General features: G+C 42.4%; 1 protein-coding gene across 8 annotated transcripts in view; it reads left to right on the top strand.

Moving 5' to 3' along the window:
- LOC110494446 (ephrin type-B receptor 2) overlaps positions 1-21,214 on the top strand; it is a 156,998-nt gene that overhangs the window by 108,015 nt on the left and 27,769 nt on the right. For all 8 annotated transcript variants that reach the window (XM_090205869.1, XM_021569486.3, XM_021569487.3 and 5 more), the window contains exons 4-5: positions 4,539-4,694; positions 6,366-6,701. In XM_090205869.1, the coding sequence (XP_090061995.1) occupies positions 4,539-4,694; positions 6,366-6,701 (492 nt within the window). The remainder of the gene's footprint in view (positions 1-4,538; positions 4,695-6,365; positions 6,702-21,214) is intronic.

Below are 21,214 nucleotides of genomic sequence, written 5' to 3'. Positions count from 1 at the left end.
TTTTCTCAATAGACCTGCTCTGGTTGGATTAGTGGCTGTTTCAGCCAGATGATTCCCCGGCCATGGTGAAGCACTGCACAGCTCAGACGGCCATGATGGAAATAGAAAATGCCCAGCCTTTGTTCTGTTCCTCCTGGCTGTCGTGCTCATAGTTCTGCTGCTGGGCTGCCTGCATGTATTTGTATGTGTCTGTGCGTGCGTGTGTGTGTGCGTGTTTGTGTGTAAGCAAACTGAGCTGGAGAAGCCAGATGCACCAGCAGCTCAGAATGTTTCCAGTAGAGTGGCTGGCTTCATAATCAGCATTGTCACTGAAAACAATGGAGGCCCACCTCACACACAAATACAGACTAGGGTGGATACAGTGTCTTTTCATTTCCTCTGACATAAATCTGCCTGACTGGCTAAAACTTACAGGAACCTTTTGAAACAACTAGCAAATTACCTGCTGTAAAACCTGACTGGCTCCCTGGCACGGAGGACTCACTTCTCACAATACCATTTTTTTTTTTATAGTGGGCCTACAGTACTTCCAATTAAATTCTTTATGTCAGGATGTGTTATTAGAAGTCATAAACACAGACAGAATGGGTTGGCCTCTATCCAGTCACTGTGTTGCCTCTGCGCTGGAGAACAGCAGTCATTGAGATGTGACAGCCAAGCCTTTCCTTTTCTGACGTGTGCCTGGAACCACTTTGAGGTGATCTGGACCCTTTGACATGGCTGCCACTAAATTAAATCCGAAGTGTTTATAAATTCCATTAGAATGTTTCTGTCTGCCTTTTCTTCTTGACTTAATGTGGTGTTTCATCACTTCTGTCAAAATCCATGGCTTCTAAGAGCTGAGAAAAAAATAGCTTATTTATCTAATGATATTAATAGACATACAGTAGAGTTTGCAAAGCTGTCATCAAGGCAAAGGGTGGCTGCTTTGAACAATCTAAAATGTGAAATATATTTTGATTTCTTTAACACTTTTTTGGTTACTACATGATTCCATATGTGTTATTTCATAGTTTTGATGTCTTCAGGATTATTCTACAATGTAGAAAATAGTAAAACATTAAGTAAAAACCCCTGAATGAGTAGGTGTGTCCAAACGTTTGACTGGTACTGTATTTAAAAAGAATACAAGAGAGAAGGGAATATAAAACTCCAGCAATGAATATTTCCCTCATATTACTTCCCCTTGCCAGAGGGATGTCTGAAGTTGGAAGCTACATCCAAAAAAGACTTTCGCCCTTACATGTCGACTGAGGGAATTCGAAGGAGATTGTGATCAAACAGCTCAACAGTACCAATCTGAGCAAGGAGGGAATCAAAGTGCTGATCTGCTTTTTAATCAGAGCTCTGTACTCTTCCGCAGGCTACATCTGACACCAAGCAGCTCATCAGCCCTCCAACACAGCCTCTTGAAAGTCTTGTGGAATTACCCCCACCCCCCCCCCCCACCCACCCCAAAAATAAAGGCCCTGGCGGCAGTGCCGGCTCCAGGCATAAGCAATCGCTTAGGGGGCCCCTGACCCAGAAAAAGGAACTCAGTCAGGTTCTCAACTGTTGAGTGTTAAAATAGTAGAATACTCAAGGTGTAAGTAAAAAATGTGTTTATGCATCAGCAGTTTTTCTTTTGTTTTCTCTTGTCACTGGCAGTCACTCAATAGCCATAACAATTTTTTGATTGGCAAGTTAGTCCAGGCAGTTATCTAAACATGGCCAAATACCGACCAGGAATGCAGGGCATGTGCCCAGGGGCCCTGACCTCCAAGGGGCCCCCATTGATTTTGTCAGTCACTCTCACTCAGATACTGTACCATTAGTCATGGCAAAATGTGTCAAGTTGCAGGAAAACAGCTTTCATACTACAAAAATGTATCTTCATCCCATGGCAAAATGTGTAGAATTGCAGGAAATTACATTTTAAACAGCAAAACTGTCTTGCTGCCCGATGGCAAAATGAGTATAATTGCATGAAATTTGTTATAAAAATACTGAATGTTCTCTCCTCCCTATGGCTAGATGTGTAGAACTGAAGAAAATGTTCTTTAAAACTGATTTATTTTTAAATATCTGCCCCATAGAAAATGAAGGAGAATTACATGACATTTGTTATAAAATTGCACACAAAGAAATCCATCCCATGGCAAAATGACCCGTCAAGTGCCACTAAAACATTTTGCCGGCTTGGTGAAAGGACCCCCTACCAAATCTTCCTTAGGGCCCCCAAAAGGCTAGAGTCGTCCCTGCCTGGCGGTGACAGGCTGAGCCCACACCGAAAACAGCCTGGTCTGTATGTCTGTCTGGCCATTCCTGGCCATATCTGGCTACCAAACAATAGAGCTCGTTTTTGACACTGTGCCCCCTTCCCAACTCTCTCTTCCATATAAAACATACTTGGCCTAAACTCCTTAACACACTCATTCATTCAATCCTAAGCACTGCCTACTGCCTTCTGTCTTTCTCTTCTTCTCTCCTCTGCTCCACCCCTTCTCCTTTCCCTCTCACTGGCCCTTTCTGCTATTTCCTTTGGTATCATGCTCCTCTGACCTCTTCACTGCCTTAGACTTCACTGTGTCCTTTAGTCCCAGTCCCAATCCACAGAGCTGGGGCCTCATTCTGTGACTCTGGTGACTGGCAGTGTGAATGTGCCGGCCTCATGTTTCACTCTGTACCGGGCCACTTTCCTTCATCAATCACGTGAGAAAAAAAACATGTCAAGACTAATATTTATTTAAGAGCTCGATCAGATTTTCTCAGTATTTATATCCAATACCGTTTCCTGCGGCTGACGTTTATGACTACGATCTCGTCCAAGTCAAGAGCCTCTCGCTGAATATTTATTTTTGCTTTAGCTATTACACAAGATGCATCAGCTTCACGAAAAATTGTATTCTCTCTGTGTGTGTATGTGTGTGTGAGACAGTTTTTTGGGACAGGGTTACTAAAACGCAGAAGTGCAATAGTGTGTTTAGCAGTTTTGGAGGAAGGATGATGATTGAGATGTGTTCTACAGAGAGTTTGTGGGGAGTTGGGATTGGAAATGCTCCAGCATGGTGCTCCAGCATGGTGCTCCAGCATGGTGCTCCAGCATGGTGACTGGGAACTGGGATCTGTCTTCCTAGTATAAACAGTGGGATTGAATCCAGATTTATTCTGCCTTGTGATTTGACCTTCTCCCAATAAAGCACATATTTTAACCCAGCTGTAGTTGCCAGCTCAGACCAGAGATGGATAGGGATATGATTGTTTTTATTTTGACTAGATATGGAACATAGTGAGAGTTTGTGAGATTATGGAAAGTAGTGCGAATTTGTGAGATGGGATATGATGCAGAGAATTCAACAGAATAAGGATCCCTCCAGATATATATTTTTTTGTTGCTCCTGACCGATTCCAATGTTGCATAATGTATTCAGTGGGGTAGTTGTATTTTTTTAGGTGCCGGAGGGCAAAAAAAAAGAGTAAATGACGTTACAGTCAGTGTGTACTGACTGATGTAGTCTATTGAATAATATTGGGCTATTTTATTGCTAAAATGCATCCTCCAAATGCAAACTCATGCCTAGAAATGTTCCTCTTTTTAATACCCTCAAACAACAAAATATGCCATCATCACTGCCAATCGTCAATGATAATTCTCCACGTTTTATGGGTGAAAGCTGCATCTGCATGCCAACCATTTGATCTCAGTTTCATGGGAATAGCCTATGCATCTATAGTAGACGTTCTTAAATTATGTTACTATTGTTTTGTGAACACATTTTAGAAGATGGTGTTAACAAGCTATATACTACCTTCACATTGATGCAGCTAAACTTCATTCAATGACAACATAGATAGTTCTCTGGTAGCATTGGTATATGGACATTCAGAACACTGTGGAGGTCATTCATAAGTGTGGCACCTCCTGTGTGTCAATTTGTCATGTGTTGCTTTAGCTCGTTGCTTTAGCTCGTCCCCACACCACTCCATCTCATCCTCTTCCGGATGGAGAGAGAGAGGTGGGTGGTGATTATCTCAAGCTGAACCAACCTCAGCTGGTTTGGCCCCAGTACAAAAACAGCTCTTGACATGGTGCTCGAGCAGGTGCTGCTGTGCATTCTGGGATGGGTTCCACAGTGCGTGTGCATTTGCGTGCATGGCAGGGCAGGTGGATCTGAGGTAAAGATAAAGATAATTCAGAAAGAGTGAGTTTCACTGTAAATGGTAGTGCTTCACTGTTTTTTGAATGTGCACGAACACAGTTTCGATGCAGTGGTGTGTGATCATCGTCATCCCTATCCATGGCTGTATATTTTCCTCCCACTCAGGACTTTAAAGACTGCACTTAACAGGAAGTAGACTACTCCAGAAGATCTCAGGCAACTAGCGTGCTGTCAGCAAGCTGAATGATGAAAGAAAAACACAGTTGTCATCCCCACATACCTCCTTACATGAGATTCTTTTGCATTGTGGCGGCTGGATGGCATATCTCGTAAAGTGAGATGCAGACAAACAGGGATCATATGTTCATATCTCATCTCTCTCTCTTGTTATTTTTCCAGCTTGTCCATCGGCCTTCTTCAAGCCTATACAGGGTGATGCATCCTGCATGCAGTGTCCAATCAACAGCCGTACCACCAACGAAGGAGCCACTAACTGTGTGTGCCGCAACGGTTACTATCGCACCGACTCAGATCCCATCCAGATGCCCTGCACAAGTACGTACTGTCAACTAAATGCACACACAGAAACACATACATGCACACGCACGCTCGCACACTCACACTCTTTTAATTTCAGACCCTGAGGAACTGACAGGAATCAGAAATCAAAGGATACCACAGCTTCTCTGAGCACAAACAGTCCGGTCAGAGAGGAGTCCCTCACATACACCCAGCACTGGCATGCTCATAGAGCCCATGCCAACAGGTCTGGCCCAACACACAGGCCACCCTCCCCTCCTCACATCACAGAGCCCTGCTGCCCTCAGCCAAAGCAGAGGTTACTGGGCCAGGCCATGCAGCATTGTAGGGGAACAGACGGAGAGAATAGACTGGGCCAATATTCCTCTTGTCATGCCAATGAAGCCATTTGAATTGGAATTTGTGGTTGATGGAGGCTCTAAGAAAAGAGAAAGAAAGAGTGAGGGAAATACAGAAACAGAGAGAGAGAGGAATATGCAGTATATACAGTGTGCTAAGAAAAGAGTAAGGGGGAGAGATGAGAGACAGGGGGAAGAGAAGTAGTGAGCGAGAGGGAAGAGAAGAAGAGAAGAGAGACAGCTCCTTTCACCACCCTGGCAGTTGTTTTTAAATCTTCCCTCCTCTGTGAAAGGGAGAGGGAGAGAAAGATTTGAGCGCTTCCAACAAAGGAGATTTGCATAAGCCCGGCTCTGGGAGCAGAGCAGCTGAATGAGAAAGCAGCGTCACGTCGCTGGTATTAAACACAGCGGGCCCGGGCTGATTAAAGAAGGGAAACGGGCCCATTCGAGTGGCCCGCGAGCTAACTGGGGCCATTAGCTGCCCATCCCAACCCTCTCCGGGAAGGAGATGATGTTTACGAGGCTGTTTCGCATGATAGAGAGACACAGACAGAGAGAGGGCCTAGATGGGCACTGCTCCAGGCCTGGAAGTCTCTTAATGGGAGCCAATTAAAAGGGCGGTTAAATAAGTGATCAATTCAGGTTTAGGAGTTTGTGGGCGGGGGGAATTTCCTTGTTTATCTCATTAGCCCTGGAGAGAGCATCCTCCCTAATTAGCTGCACATGCCCGTAAAAGATAAACAGTACTCATTGTGCGTTTGTTTGGGCTCTCAGTCAAATGTGATGCCATGGGGAATGTTACTTTCAACCAGTGATGCCTCTATAAGAGGTGGCTGTGTTTGAGGAACAGTCACTTTCTCTGTCTTGCAGTACGTCTACTTGGTGCTCTGCTGTACATAACTAACCGATTGAAACAGACATGTGGCATAATGTACATCAAAAGTCACCTCATGTTGAAGACCAGTGTGTTTAAATGGGCATCCTAATAAATTGAGCATACCAGGCAAAGACCTCAAAGAGACTGTACTGTATTTGTGGGCGTGTGGGTTTTTGAGTAGAGTGGGTTTTTGAGTAGAGTGATACTGGCTCTGGTATTCTCACCCCCCAGAACTCCAAGGACACAGGAAACATAATTCCCCTGCCAACATCTAAATGAAATGTCATGAAGTAGTGCTTTTGAACCGACTAGAGTAGATTGAGTCCCTACCATTTCTCCACATTTTTTTTGTCTTTCACCTCAAGACTGTAGGCAAACCATAGTCTACATATGAGACTTCTGTCAATGCTTCTCACATTCCACACAGAAACCAACTAAGATGTTGACTGTATATTGTCTGTGTTTCTCCAGCGGTGCCGTCTGCTCCTCAGAATGTTCTGTCCATCGTGAATGAGACGTCTCTGATGCTGGAGTGGCAACATCCTAGGGAGTCAGGTGGTCGTGAGGACGTGGTCTTCAACATCATCTGTAAGAGCTGTGGAGGGGGCCGCGGAGGCTGCACGCGCTGTGGCGACAACGTCCAGTTTGTACCCCGCCAGCTGGGTCTGACTGAGCCCCGGGTCTACATCAGTGACCTGCTGGCCCACACACAGTACACCTTTGAGGTGCAGGCCGTCAACGGTGTCTCTGACCAGAGCCCCTACTCACCACAGTACTCCTCCGTCAACATCACAACCAACCAGGCTGGTGTGTAGACCTTTCCTTATGCTCTCTCTGTCTCTCTCTATCTCTCTCTGTCTCTCAATTAAATTACATTCAAATGGCTTTATTGGCTGGGGAAACATATGTTTAAATTGCCAAAGCAAATGGAATAGACAATAAACAAAAGGGAAATAAACAATCAGTAAACATTATATTCAATGTTCTCTCTTAGCTTTGCACGTGCGCAGACGAGCAGTAGTCGTGGGACTCCGTGCAGCTCCCCCGGGACTGCTGCGCGAGACAAATACTGTATCAGCCCATAGAGAGAAGCACGAGATTGAACTTCACTTGGGATGGGCAGGTTTTGCCTGTTAGTTAACACTATCAACGTTTCCCTTTACTGTGGCAATTGTGATCAAATCAACACAATATTAGCCACTTTCAATGCCACATACCGAAACAAAACAAACTATGCAAGATATTTTGTTGTAGGCAGAACGCGTCAGAGTAGGATTCTATTGCATTGACACACACTACTCAACCGGTACTCTACACAGACAGGAGCGGCATCACCAATCAGAGCTGCAGTAGGCCTATATACAAATAGACCATGTGTCACGCCCTAACCTTAGAGATCCTTTTTATTCTTTATTTTAGTTAAGTCAGGGTGTGACTAGGGTGGGTTGTCTAGTTTTTTAATTTCTATGTTGGCCTGTTATGGTTCCCAATCAGAGGCAGCTGTCTATCGTTGTCTCTGATTGGGGATCATATTTAGGCAGCCTTTTCCCACTGGGTTTTTGTGGGATCTTGTTTTTGTGTAGTGTCTGTGAGCACTCCATTACTTCACATTTAGTTTGTTTCTGTATTGTTTTGGTGAGTTTCAATAATTAAACATGTGGAACTTTACGCGCGCTGCGCCTTGGTCCATTTATTCTAACAACGATCGTGGCACCATGGCCATATGGATCTGTGCCATTCACTTGGAACTGGACTGTGTTTATAGCTGTGGATTTGAGGAGATGCACTTGTTCTGAGATCAAAGCAAGAGCTGCATGAAGCCACGTGGGCACATTTTGTTCATATCCTTTGCTAGTTATTGAGTTATTATCCCAGTTATAGATCATTTGTAGTCAGCAATAGGGGAGTGAATGCTTCCTACAAGAGCACAAAACATGTACATTCCTAGACATCTTTGAAATCGAGTCAGGTAAAGACGTTTTTTTTATGTCTTAAAGGGGCAGTGTTGAATAAGAGAGACATGCTTGAATAATCGAAGTAGCCAATAGGCAGAGGGTAGCATCATTTGTCTGATTCACTGTAATAATGGTATGGGAATAATAATGCATGTTATTTTGTAAAGTGGTTTCTTGCATCAACCCCATTTCCAGTTACCTCCTTGTCTGAAGGAAAAGTGGATAAACAGGTTCATGTCCAGCCCTGCATGTTTTTCCCCCAAAAGTCTCATGGAATGTAGACCTACATTTAACACCACATATTGGCTGCTACTGTAGGCTGAATGATGGAACAGATATGTCCATATTAAAATGTTATGAGATGCATTTTCTCCATTGTTGTTGATGGTAGGCCACTCTGGTAGGCCTACATTATGATCAAATAGCCACAGTAGCCTACTTGGCCACTGTTAAAACTGTAACCCAAAGCGGGTACAGCCTCAGTGTTCACAGTAAACGCTTGCTGAAAGCACATATTTTCACAATGTTCAAGTTTGCGCTCAGCGGACCTGAAATTTTCTCAGTGCCGAGAAAAATTTGAGGGAACATTGATTACAGTCACAAAAGTAAAAACATATTATAGACATTTCAAATGTTATATTATTGGCTATGTGCAGTGTTGTAACAATGTACAAATAGTTGAAGTATGAAAGGGAAAAACAGATAAATCTTGCTGCTGTGAATGCACACTGCGGTATTTTGCATAACAGATATGGGAGTTTATCAATGTTTGATTTGTTTTCACATTCTTTGCGAGTCTGTGTGAGCTGTGGGAAATATGTGTCTCTAATGTGGTCATACGTTTGGCAGGAGGTTAGTAAGTGTAGCTCAGTTTCCACCTCAATTTGTGGGCAGTGGGCACATAGCCTGTCTTCTCTCTGTCTGTCTCTGTCTCACACACACACACACACACACACACACACACACACACACACACACACACACACACACACACACACACACACACACACACACACACACACAATGATGCAGTCTAACTTTTTTCTAGTGTGGAGTCAGTATGCAGATCCGTTCTAAATGGAAGTGAGAGGACTGTTGATGATGTCTCAGGCAGGGTTTGATGGCCTGTTGGCCCTCAGAGTGTGAGCTCATCAGGGCTCTCAGACAGAGTAGCTGAGTGAGCACTACTTTCCCTCACTACTTTCCCTCCCCTGACTGCTGCTCAGTGATCATAGTCGTAACATATCAGGCCCTCACTTTATCCACCCACTCAGTTCTAATCTTACTTTGAAGTTTATAAAGTCTTTGGTAATATGCCTTGAATTCACTGTGATCCCCATTCCCTCTATGAGTTACATTATAACTGCACCCAAAACAGTAATGGGACAATTAGTAAGAGACCACTGTCTTTCCAGTGAATAATAACATTTAATCAAAAACAGGTCTGTGTGATTGGCCTACCTTTTTCATCTTTGGGATCTCGGAGAAACATGCTCCAATCACTGGCTGTCTCCTGCAACTATGGTAGCTGTGCATGTTTTCCACTGTGTGCTTTGTGGTTGCAGATGACTGCACCTCCATTATTTCATCCAAGCAGCAGCATTGATTTGCTCTTTAATTGTCTGTATGAGACGCATCGTTTGGTGTGCCAGGCTGTGCACTGATGACTGGGGATACGAGCTTCAGGCTTTATCTACGCTATGGCTTTGTGTCCTGTAGGCAGTATGCGTATGCCTGTCATCTCTCATCATCTGACTGGACTGAGGGGAGCCTTCTATGGCTGGGCTCCCCAAAGCCCTATGTTACTGTGTATTATTAAAGTGGACATATTGGCCGTGTTCAACTATACAACTTCCTCCTCCTTTACCTCCTCCTTTAGTTCTTAAGCTGATGTGACTCCCTATGTTTCAAGCGAGGGAGTTGGCACAGCAAGAAGAGGACTGGCCACCCCTCATAACCTGGTTCCTCTCTAGGTTTCTTCCTAGGTTTCGGCCTTTCTAGGGAGTTTTTCTTAGCCAACGTGCTTCAACACCTGCATTGCTTGCTGTTGGGGTTTTAGGCTGGGTTTCTGTACAGCACTTTGAGATATCAGCTGATGCACGAAGGGCTATATAAATACATTTGATTTGATTTGAGATGCAAGGAAGATCTAAGGTATTAAAGAGGCAGAAACAGTTATGCATTTTGCGGAATAAGGTATATGTATTATTAATCAAATGGCCACCCGGACTATTTACACCGCTGCTACTCACTCTTTATTAATCTATGCATAGTCACTTCAGCCCTACCTACATGTACAAATTACGTCGACTGACCTATACCCCCTGTATATACAGTGCCTTGCGAAAGTATTCGGCCCCCTTGAACTTTGCGACCTTTTGCCACATTTCAGGCTTCAAACATAAAGATATAAAACTGTATTTTTTTGTGAAGAATCAACAACAAGTGGGACACAATCATGAAGTGGAACGACATTTATTGGATATTTCAAACTTTTTTAACAAATCAAAAACTGAAAAATTGGGTGTGCAAAATTATTCAGCCCCCTTAAGTTAATACTTTGTAGCGCCACCTTTTGCTGCGATTACAGCTGTAAGTCGCTTGGGGTATGTCTCTATCAGTTTTGCACATCGGGAGACTGACATTTTTTCCCATTTCTCCTTGCAAAACAGCTCGAGCTCAGTGAGGTTGGATGGAGAGCATTTGTGAACAGCAGTTTTCAGTTCTTTCTACAGATTCTCGAATTGGATTCAGGTCTGGACTTTGACTTGGCCATTCTAACACCTGGATATGTTTATTTTTGAACCATTCCATTGTAGATTTTGCTTTATGTTTTGGATCATTGTCTTGTTGGAAGACAAATCTCCGTCCCAGTCTCAAGTCTTTTGCAGACTCCATCAGGTTTTCTTCCAGAATTGTCCTGTATTTGGCTCCATCCATCTTCCCATCAATTTTAACCATCTTCCCTGTCCCTGCTGAAGAAAAGCAGGCCCAAACCATGATGCTGCCACCACCATGTTTGACAGTGGGGATGGTGTGTTCAGCTGTGTTGCTTTTACGCCAAACATAACGTTTTGCATTGTTGCCAAAAATATCAATTTTGGTTTCATCTGACCAGAGCACATTCTTCCACATGTTTGGTGTGTCTCCCAGGTGGCTTGTGGCAAACTTTAAACGACACTTTTTATGGATATCTTTAAGAAATGGCTTTCTTCTTGCCACTCTTCCATAAAGGCCAGATTTGTGCAATATACGACTGATTGTTGTCCTATGGACAGAGTCTCCCACCTCAGCTGTAGATCTCTGCAGTTCATCCAGAGTGATCATGGGCCTCTTGGCTGCATCTCTGATCAGTCTTCTCCTTGTATGAGCTGAAAGTTTAGAGGGACGGCCAGGTCTTGGTAGATTTGCAGTGGTCTGATACTCCTTCCATTTCAATATTGTCGCTTGCACAGTGCTCCTTTGGGATGTTTAAAGCTTGGGAAATCTTTTTGTATCCAAATCCGGCTTTAAACTTCTTCACAACAGTATCTCGGACCTGCCTGGTGTGTTCCTTGTTCTTCATGATGCTCTCTGCGCTTTTAACGGACCTCTGAGACTATCACAGTGCAGGTGCATTTATACAGAGACTTGATTACACACAGGTGGATTGTTTTTATCATCATTAGTCATTTAGGTCAACAATGGATCATTCAGAGATCCTCACTGAACTTCTGGAGAGAGTTTGCTGCACTGAAAGTAAAGGGGCTGAATAATTTTGCACGCCCAATTTTTCAGTTTTGATTTGTTAAAAAAGTTAGAAATATCCAATAAATGTCGTTCCACTTCATGATTGTGTCCCACTTGTTGTTGATTCTTCACAAAAAAATACAGTTTTATATCTTTATGTTTGAAGCCTGAAATGTGGCAAAAGGTCGCAAAGTTCAAGGGGGCCGAATACTTTCGCGAGGCACTGTATCCTCGTCATTGTTATTTTATTGTGCTACTTTTTTAAATTATTTTTTACATTTGTTTTTTTGGTAAATATTTTCTTAACTCTTTCTTGAATTGCACTGTTGGTTAAGGGCTTGTAAGTAAGCATTTCACGGTAAGGTCTACTACACCTGTTGTATTCGGCGCATGTGACAAATAAAGTTGGATTTGATTTAAATTGATATGTGCCTCTTACAGCACATTTTTGACACATTTGAAAACAGTATACAATACTATGTCGCCTCCTTTAGAGTCAGTCAATTAATAATTATTAAAAGCATCTCTCAGATGAATTAATATAACTGGCTAATTTAATGTTTGTATTGAAAGAACCACCTCTTTTTGATATTGTGATCGTGAGTGGTTGTTGTGTGGGTTAATGAGGGACCTCAGAGTTCAGTAAAGCCTTTTAATGAGGCCCCTGCCTCAACTCTCCCTCACTGGGCCACATTAAGTCTGCCGCCCCTGCCCCAGCCTTCTCTACTACCCCTCCTGAACCCACCTACCCCTGCCGTGGGGTCTTGGCGGAAATTGGGGGGCCCTGCGCCGTATCCACTGAAGTGGCCGTCACTTTGGATTACAGCGCCAGGGCTACCGTCAGAGAGAGTTGTGAAAGAGACTGAACTCTGGCTCAATCCCCCTCTTCCTGCCCTGTGACCAGCCGGGCTCTTGCCTGGGATAGAGAGGCAGAGTGCTGTGTGGTTCCACAGTGGGCTGGGGTCAATGGGACCAGGGGCCTGTAATTGCATCTGGTTTGGGAGGCTTGGAGGTTACATAAACATCATGTCACCCCTAATTAACAGAGCTGCCGTCGTAACTCCCCCTTACGTTACGGAGAGAGAGAGAAAGTGTGTGTGTGTGTGTGTGTGTGTGTGTGTTTTTGTTAATCAGACACGTTTGGACCTAAAGCTGTACCAAGCATTTAGGTGCATCCGCAATAATATCTGCTAAACTGTGTATGCAACCAATAAACATTGATTTGATTTGATTTTCAGGGGGGCGGGTGTTCCTTGAAAGAAACAAATCAAAAAGTAAATTGGATGTGACTTGTGTGAGTGTTTTTCTCTCATGTGAATGGCTCCCGTCCTCAGCTGTTGGGACTTGTTGACGAGGGTAAAATTAACAAGGTGTGAGGAGACGAAGGTAAAAGTTCTCATTCACCACCCCCAATCAGCACATAACTATAGCTATAAACAATGATAAGAGAGAGAGGGAGAGAGAGAGAGAGAGAGACATAAAGAAACAGAAGGGGGTAGGTAGAGTGAAGGAAGGGGGAGGGCGATAGAGGTCATTTGATGTGACCCTGAGGCAGCATGTCTGTGGCAGAGAAGGGGCGGCAGAACAGAGTGGGGAGTGTGTTTTGTGAGACACAAAGGTTTGATGATGACTTGACAAGCCCTCAGATGAGCAGTGATGCCTCAGTCTACCAACATACACAGAATACTTTCTGCAACCCTCTGGTAATACTATTAGATCTGGAATGTTAATACAGGAGTTGCTTGCCTCTGTTATATTGCTTTAGTGATTTATCAGCTGTGTGGCATGGGAGCAGCCTTAACAAGGACTTATTGAGCAAAAACACTATGTTTTATTGAGGCTGTCTCCTCTGGGGCTGGAATGACACCCCTGGGCTGTGGGAAAGCCCAGAAAACACCCACACACATGTATAGGGGACAAACGGCTAAAGACAAAGCTAGCCTTTACCTTCCATTCATAATGATACATTTTTTATTTATTTTTATTTCACCTTTATTTAACCAGGTAAGCTAGTTGAGAACAAATTCTAATTTACTCTTGCGACCTGGCCAAGATAAAGCAAAGCAGTGCGACACAAACAACAACACAGAGTTACACATAATAAATAAATAAGCGTACAGTCAACAACACAATAGAAAAAAAATAAAGTCTATATACCGTGTGTGCAAATGGAATGAGGAGATAAGGCAATAAATAGGCCATAGTAGCAAAGTAATTACAATTTAGCAGATGAATACTGGAGTAATAGATGAGCAGATGTGCAAGTAGAGATACTGGTGTGCAAAAGAGCAGAAAAGTAAATAAAAACAATATGGGGATGAGGTAGGTAGGTTGGGTGGGCTATTTACAGATAGACTATGTACAGCTGCAGCAATCGGTTAGCTGCTCAGATAGCTGATGTTTAAAGTTAGTGAGGGAAATATAAGTCTCCAGCTTCAGCGATTTTTGCAATTCATTCCAGTCACTGGCAGCAGAGAACTGGAAGGAAAGGCGACCAAAGGGGGTTTTGGCTTTGGGTTGACCAGTGAGGTATACCTGCTGGAGCGCGTGCAACGGGTGGGTGTTGTTATCGTGACCAGTGAGCTGAGATAAGGCGGAGCTTTACCTAGCATAGACTTATAGATGACCTGGAGCCAGTGGGTCTGGCAATGAATATGTAGCGAGGGCCAGCCGACTAAAGCATACAGGTCGCAGTGGTGGGTGGTATAAGGGGCTTTGGTAACAAAACGGATGGCACTGTGATCGACTGCATCCAGTTTGCTGAGCAGAGTATTGGAAGTTATTTTGTAGATGACATCGCTTAAGTCCAGGATCTGTAAGATAGTCTTACTAGTTTTACTAGGGTAAGTACGGTGGCGCGAGTGAAGGAGGCTTTGTTGCGAAATAGAAAGCCGATTCAAGATTTGAATATGAGTCTGGAAGGAGAGTTTACAGTCTAGCCAGACACCTAGGTATTTATAGTTGTCCACATATTCTAGGTCAGAACTTTCCAGAGTAGTGATGCTAGTCGGCCGGGCGGGTGCGGGTACGAACGGTTGAAAAGCATGCATTTGGTTTTACAAGCGTTTTAAGAGCAGTTGGAGGCGACGGAAGGAGTGTTGTATGACATTGAAGCTCGTTTGGAGGTTTGTTAACACAGTGTCCAAAGAAGGGCCAGATGTATACAGAATGGTGTCATATGCGTAGAGGTGGATCAGGGAATCACCCGCAGCAAGAGCGACATCGTTGAAATATACAGAAAAAAAGAGTCGGCCCGATAATTGAACCCTGTGGTACAAATGAAGGTTAATCATTCATCACACACACATACAGTACCCAATCTCTCTCTCACTCGCTGTCTCTCTCTTTCTGTTAGCCCACATTCATAATTTAGGGGATAAAATGGTTGCTCAAACCATACCATTCCCCTCTGATTGTTTAATCAGACCCATCCCCGACAGCTCACTGGCAGCATGTCATTTTGTCCTGAGCTCTAAAGGACAGAGGGACTGCTGGTCTAAGTTCACTTCACTACCCTGGTCTGACATATACACATGCACACGCAAGCACACACACAAACACTCACACACACTCTGAAGGGCTGTTTGATTGAATGACAAACACAGACAAGCCCAACACCAGAGCTGTCAATGAGTGACCGTTATGAGAGGAATTACTGTTATCACTGTGTCAGTCATGTCTGACGGGAAAGTCTTTTACACTACTCAAAAAGATATGTTTGCGGTGACTCGCAAAAAAAGATGATGAGCACATAGAATGTCGTGTCCCGTTTTGTGTTGTCTTACAGGCAGTGAATCACGTTTATTGTAGGTGCAGGGGTAGTCATATTTCAGCTCAATAGTGATTATCCTGGTTATCAGTAGTTACAGTGCGGTAGCAGCAACAATATTCACCCATCTCTCAATCAAAACCATTAGCATTCTGCGTGGAACTTCCATGGAGCCCTGCAGTCGATGACGAAGACCTCCATATACCCATCTATTCTTCTGACTATGTTCTGTACAGTGTCTAGCTCTATTAAATTGTAGAGGACGTATTTGTTTAGGCGTTTAATTAGCCCAAGGCGAGCCAGGGAAGCTGCTGCTAATATGGGGAGGAAGGGGAGACTGAATTGGTTTCTTATCAAGTGAACAGCTCATTGTGGGACTGAATCCCATTACTCAACTCAGGGGTGGCTGCTGTAATCTGGTGCACCACTATCATACAACTGGGGAAGATGTACCACTTCATTATCCCCCAAATTGCCAGGCCGGACTGTAACCAGTCCTCTAGAGACGAACTGTAACCAGGCCACTAGCTTCCCTGGCTCGCCTTGGGCTAATTAAACGCCTAAACAAATACGTCCTCTACAATTTAATAGAACTAGACACTGTACAGAACATAGTCAGAAACATAGATGGTTATAAGGAGGTCTTCGTCATCGACTGCAGGGCTCCATGGAAGTTCCACGCAGAATGCAATTTTTTTTGATTGAGGGAGGGGTGAATATTGTTGCTGCTACCGCACTGTAACTACTGATAACCTGGACCATTTCCCTGTTTGACCGCTCGGTTTTACGGGTATTTTGACACATCTACTGTGAGGATTTGATACACTTGATTCTTCAAAGGTCCATTCCTCACCATTAATAATTTATGCTTGGCCTTTATATTCATGCCTTCTAAACACCAGCTTTGAATAAGGGGAGGGTGTTTTCCACTCCTCTGCTGTTGGTGCTGTAGTGCTGCTGACGTGTCCAGCATACCGTACACTGGTTCGAGAGAGGCAGAGAGATACTTCCAGGCCAGCCAGTGTAGGATGCAGGACGTGTGACAGTGACAGAAGTTGTCAGGAAGGGCACATATGGAAGGTGCCAGTGTGGGTCAGGCGGCCAGACAGACAGGAGGCTTCTGTAGACACCTGGAGCACAGCCCAGCCCTGACAGAGTGGCACAGCTCTATACACCGAGGCTCCAGCCAGCACTGCAAGCACATACTATGGCTACTACTTGAGACCAACTAGTGGAAGGAGAGATAGCAGAGATTGTGTGATTGTGATTTGCATATGGTGTTAGGTATGCAGACTGCGGAGCTAGCTGACTGTAGGGTTAGATGACTTTAGATGAACTACGCATTCAATATGCATTTAATTACTTCATGCCCTTGCTAAAATAGTTAGAGCATAAACTGGCAGTTTAAAGCTTGATGAACTGAAAACTCGCATGTGTAGCTTTACTGCGTTGGAAATTCCAGGTTCATGTTGCAATGCTTTATACAAAGCTACATATTTTATTCAAACAAAATGAGAAATGTATGACTGTGTTTTGGCAAAACAAAAATAGAAAAGCAAAAGTCATATACTTCATACTGGGGTGACAGGTAGCCTACTTGTTAGAGCATTGGGCCAGTAACCAAAAGGTTGCTAAATCAAATCCCAAATCCCCTGATCAAGGCAGTTAACCCACTGTTCCTAGGCTGTCATTGTAAATAAGAATTTGTTCTTAAGTGACTTGCCTAAATAAATAAATACTGGGGCCATTCTACTGGGTTTTATCATAGATCTAATTTTACTGAATATCTTAAGAAGAAAGAATTAAGAACTTGGCGATAGACATTGCATGAGGACAAAGCTGTGTAAGAAGATCAGGCCCTTTTGGGCCAGTGGACTTTAAAGGGTTGTTTAGTAAGACTGTGTGGCTGGAATTACTTGTTGTAGTCCACATTAGCTCTTGATTGATTGATTGATTGCAAATAAATTGTGCTAATGCAGTCATTTATACACTGTTGTTATTGCCCCCAAAGCATAGGTAACGACCTATTTAACATCTTTGCTAGGAATTTGTTCATATGACAGGTTACAATAATTGACTCCAAAAGAGATCGTGCACAACAAGATTTTCTTTCTGATTTTCATGTTGAAGTGCTCAGATTTTTCACAGTTTAAAAATATATGAGTAATGTGTCTTGTGAGTGAAAGTGGGCATTTCTATTTATGAATGAAGACAACCACAGTGGGGTGTAAATTAAATATCATGCCAATAGCAAATTATATATCTGTAATACAAATTATAGTGTTTGGGTAAATACCCCTCTTTAAGCAAGTTTATTGTGCTAGGGGATATGCTGTTTTCCAGCACAAAGTGTGCTCATAAATGATCAGGCTCATTCTGTTTTTGCATGTATTTTTCCAGTTCTGTTTCTGTTTTTCTGTTTGAGAGGAAAGTGGGAAACAGTAAGAAGGTGGTTGTATTACCTCTCCTTCCCTCCTCCATGCCTCTCTCCTCTCCTCTCCACCTCTGGTCTCAGTCCTCTCCTGGTTGTTGAAATATCAGAGAGAAAGATGCTCTCAGAAATATTTATGTATTACATTTCTGGCTGATATTTTTGGAATTGCTTTATTTTCTATTTCTGGAGCCATGTAATAAGAATGACTGCTTTTATGTGCCGGAACAGACGAGGAATGAAGTGTCTTCTCAAAGCCAATGTACAACTGAGAGATGGGATGTGGGTATATAGTAAACACACGGACTCATACACACACACACATTCACATACACACACACACTTCACACAACGAGGGGCAGGTCTGTGTCAACTCAGACACACCACAGGCACACCACTTTAAAAGATGTTGACGTGCAATTATCTGTTATGTTTACAGAAGCGTGATAACTATAATGAAAAGTGTAGAAAATCCAATATTGACATAATGAATCACACTGCAACAAAACAAAGTCTCTGTTGTTTAATTTAAACTTAAATATTTTTCTTGGATTCTGAAGGACTAACACAATCTCAAACTCAATTTGTGCAAATATGTACCAAAAGTATTTCAGCAGATTTCGTGCGTTTTTATGTTTTTGTGGAGCTTATTTTGTGTGAAAAGACCATTTCATGAGCCGCTTCGTAGGAAAATGCACACATTTTTGTGCAACTTCATTCAGAGGAAAATAAATTTTTGGGGGGGAAAACTTCGGAACAATCTTTTGAAAGTTATTAGACCAATGCATGATGGGCAATGGTGTTCTACACTGCCTTTTTTTGTGTCACACATTTATTTATATATAACAAATAAAAATAAAACAATATTGTTAATCAACCAGGTTGTCACCAAAATAATTCCATACTAGTAGCCTTACGTAGTTTTTTTTTTATGCCAACACTGTTTTCTGTGCTTGTTGTCACTTAATACTTTGGAATATTGGTGCACTAATAGTCAGAATGGCCCTTTTTTTGTGTAGGCAAAATCAGATCTACACAATTTTCTTCATATGGCATTTCATATTTCGTGGAGGCTACATTTCACCATTTCTTTCATAATGCATTTTATACAAGGCTGTGTCAAATTTTAAGAAGGTTGCCAGATTGGGGAAAAAAGACAGATTCACATTTTTGTGGTTATCACTGAAGGTATTTGATTGGGGAATTTTTATTTTGTGAAATTATAATACACACCATAATACAGACACACACACACACACAATCACTTCCACACATACACACACACTCACTTTGTTTGAACTCCTGTTATTGCCAACTCTGGATTTTGTATCAATTATTTTTAATTAAATATTTTTTATCTAATTGTCATGTGTTCATTATCTTTAACTGGTTAAGTGTTTGTAGTTTGTATGTTTTAGTAGTGATTAACATGGTAAAATAGTCATACATCTCTGCTTGATTTAGCTTTTGGTGTATTTGGTATTTTTTATACATATTCTGTATTTACACTGAAAAAGCAATAATTAATCAACACACTATTGTAAATAAATTGACACTACCTGCTATAAAACAGAAGTTGCTCTCTGTAAATAAATGGTGAGAAATACTCAGTCTGGAGCCATTCGGCTATGGGTTTCACAGCCGTATAATAATGATCCCTCATTTTTGGATCACCTTAGAAAATAAAGGGTTTATTTACAACCTCGGGGGTATAACATGTTGGGCAAAGTGGTACAAGAGAGTCTGACGTAAAACCCCTAACTTGAGTTCAGTCTTCACCATTGAGAATCAAGAGGGGCCTAGCTTCGTCCTTCATGACTGGGAAAGGGCTTGATTGTAGGCCGTAGAAAATCCTACATCAGTCAATCAGTTAAATGTAATTATAAAGCCCTTCTTACATCAGCTGATGGCACAAAGTGCTGTACAGAAACCCAGCCTAAAACCTCAGACAGCAAGCAATGCAGGTGTAGAAGCACGGTGGCTAGGAAAAACTCCCTAGAAAGGCCAGAACCTAGGAAGAAACGTGTGTGTCATACTCTGTGTGTCATACGCATAGCAGTGAAAGTTAACATTTATGTTTCCGAATGACATCACCAAGAGGTTAAATATATATTGAAAACAATAGTGGTCCTAAAACAGAGCCTTGAGGAATACTGAAATGTACAGTTGATTTGTCAGAGGACAAACCATCTACAGAGACAAACTGATATCTTTCCGACAGATAAGATCTAAACCAGGCCAGAACTTGTCCGTGTCGACCAGTTTGGGTTTCCAATCTCTCCAAAAGAATGTGGTGGTCGATGGTATCAAAAGCAGCACTAAGGTCTTGGAGCACGAGGACAGATGCAGAGCCTCGGTCTGATGCCATTAACTTCTTGATGCTACCCATCCCTTTAGCGGGATCATTTCCATCAGCAACCGCTGAATAGCATAGCGCAACAGTCAAGTAATATTACTAAAAAATATTCATATTCATGAAATCACAAGTGCAATATTGCAAAACACAGCTCAGCCTTTTGTTAATCCACCTGTCGTCTCAGATTTTGAAATTATGCTTTACAGTGAAAGCAATCCAAGCGTTTGTGTAAGTTTATCAATAGCATAGAATAACATTATGTACACTAAGCATTAAGTAGCTAGGTCACGAAAATCAGAAAAGCAATCAAATGAATCGTATACCTTTGATGATCTTCAGATGTTTTCACTCACGAGACTCCCAGTTACACAACAAATCCTTTTGTTCCATAAAGATTATTTTTATACCCAAAATACCTCAGTTTGTTTGTCGCGTTATGTTCAGAAATCCACAGGAAAGAGCGGTCACGACAAAATAATATCCATAATGTCAACAGAAACATGTCAAACATGTCAAACATTTTTTATAATCAATCCTCAGGTTGTTTTTAAAATATATATTCGATAATATATCAAACGGGTGTGTAGGTTTTTCAAAAACACCTGGAGAAACAATGGCCGCTTTACTCTGTAGCGCAAAACTCACTCTGAGAGCCCCCACCTATCCACTTACGCAATGTGATCTTTCACGCTCATTTTTCAAAATAAAAGCCTGAAACTATGTCAAAAGACTGATGACACCTTAGGGAAGCCATAGAAAAGGAATCTGGTTGATATCCCTTTAAATGGAGGATAGGCATGCATAGGAACAGAGAGGTTTCAAAATAAGAGGCACTTCCTGATTGGATTTTCCTCAGGTTTTCGCCTGCAATATCAGTTCTGTTATACTCACAGACAATATTTCTACAGTTTTGGAAACTTTAGAGTGTTTTCTATCCTAATATGACAATTATATGCATATTCTAGTTTCTGGGGCTGAGAAATAGGCAGTTTCAAATGGGTACGTTTTTTAGCCAAAAACAAAAATACACGCAAAAGGTTAAAAGGTTATTTATCACCTTCACAAGTGCAGTCTCAGTAC

This window comes from Oncorhynchus mykiss, chromosome 17 (assembly GCF_057628025.1).
Source record: "Oncorhynchus mykiss isolate SJ-2025 chromosome 17, ASM5762802v1, whole genome shotgun sequence".
Classification (NCBI taxonomy): domain Eukaryota; kingdom Metazoa; phylum Chordata; class Actinopteri; order Salmoniformes; family Salmonidae; genus Oncorhynchus; species Oncorhynchus mykiss.
This window is presented reverse-complemented; position numbering and strand designations above follow the sequence as displayed.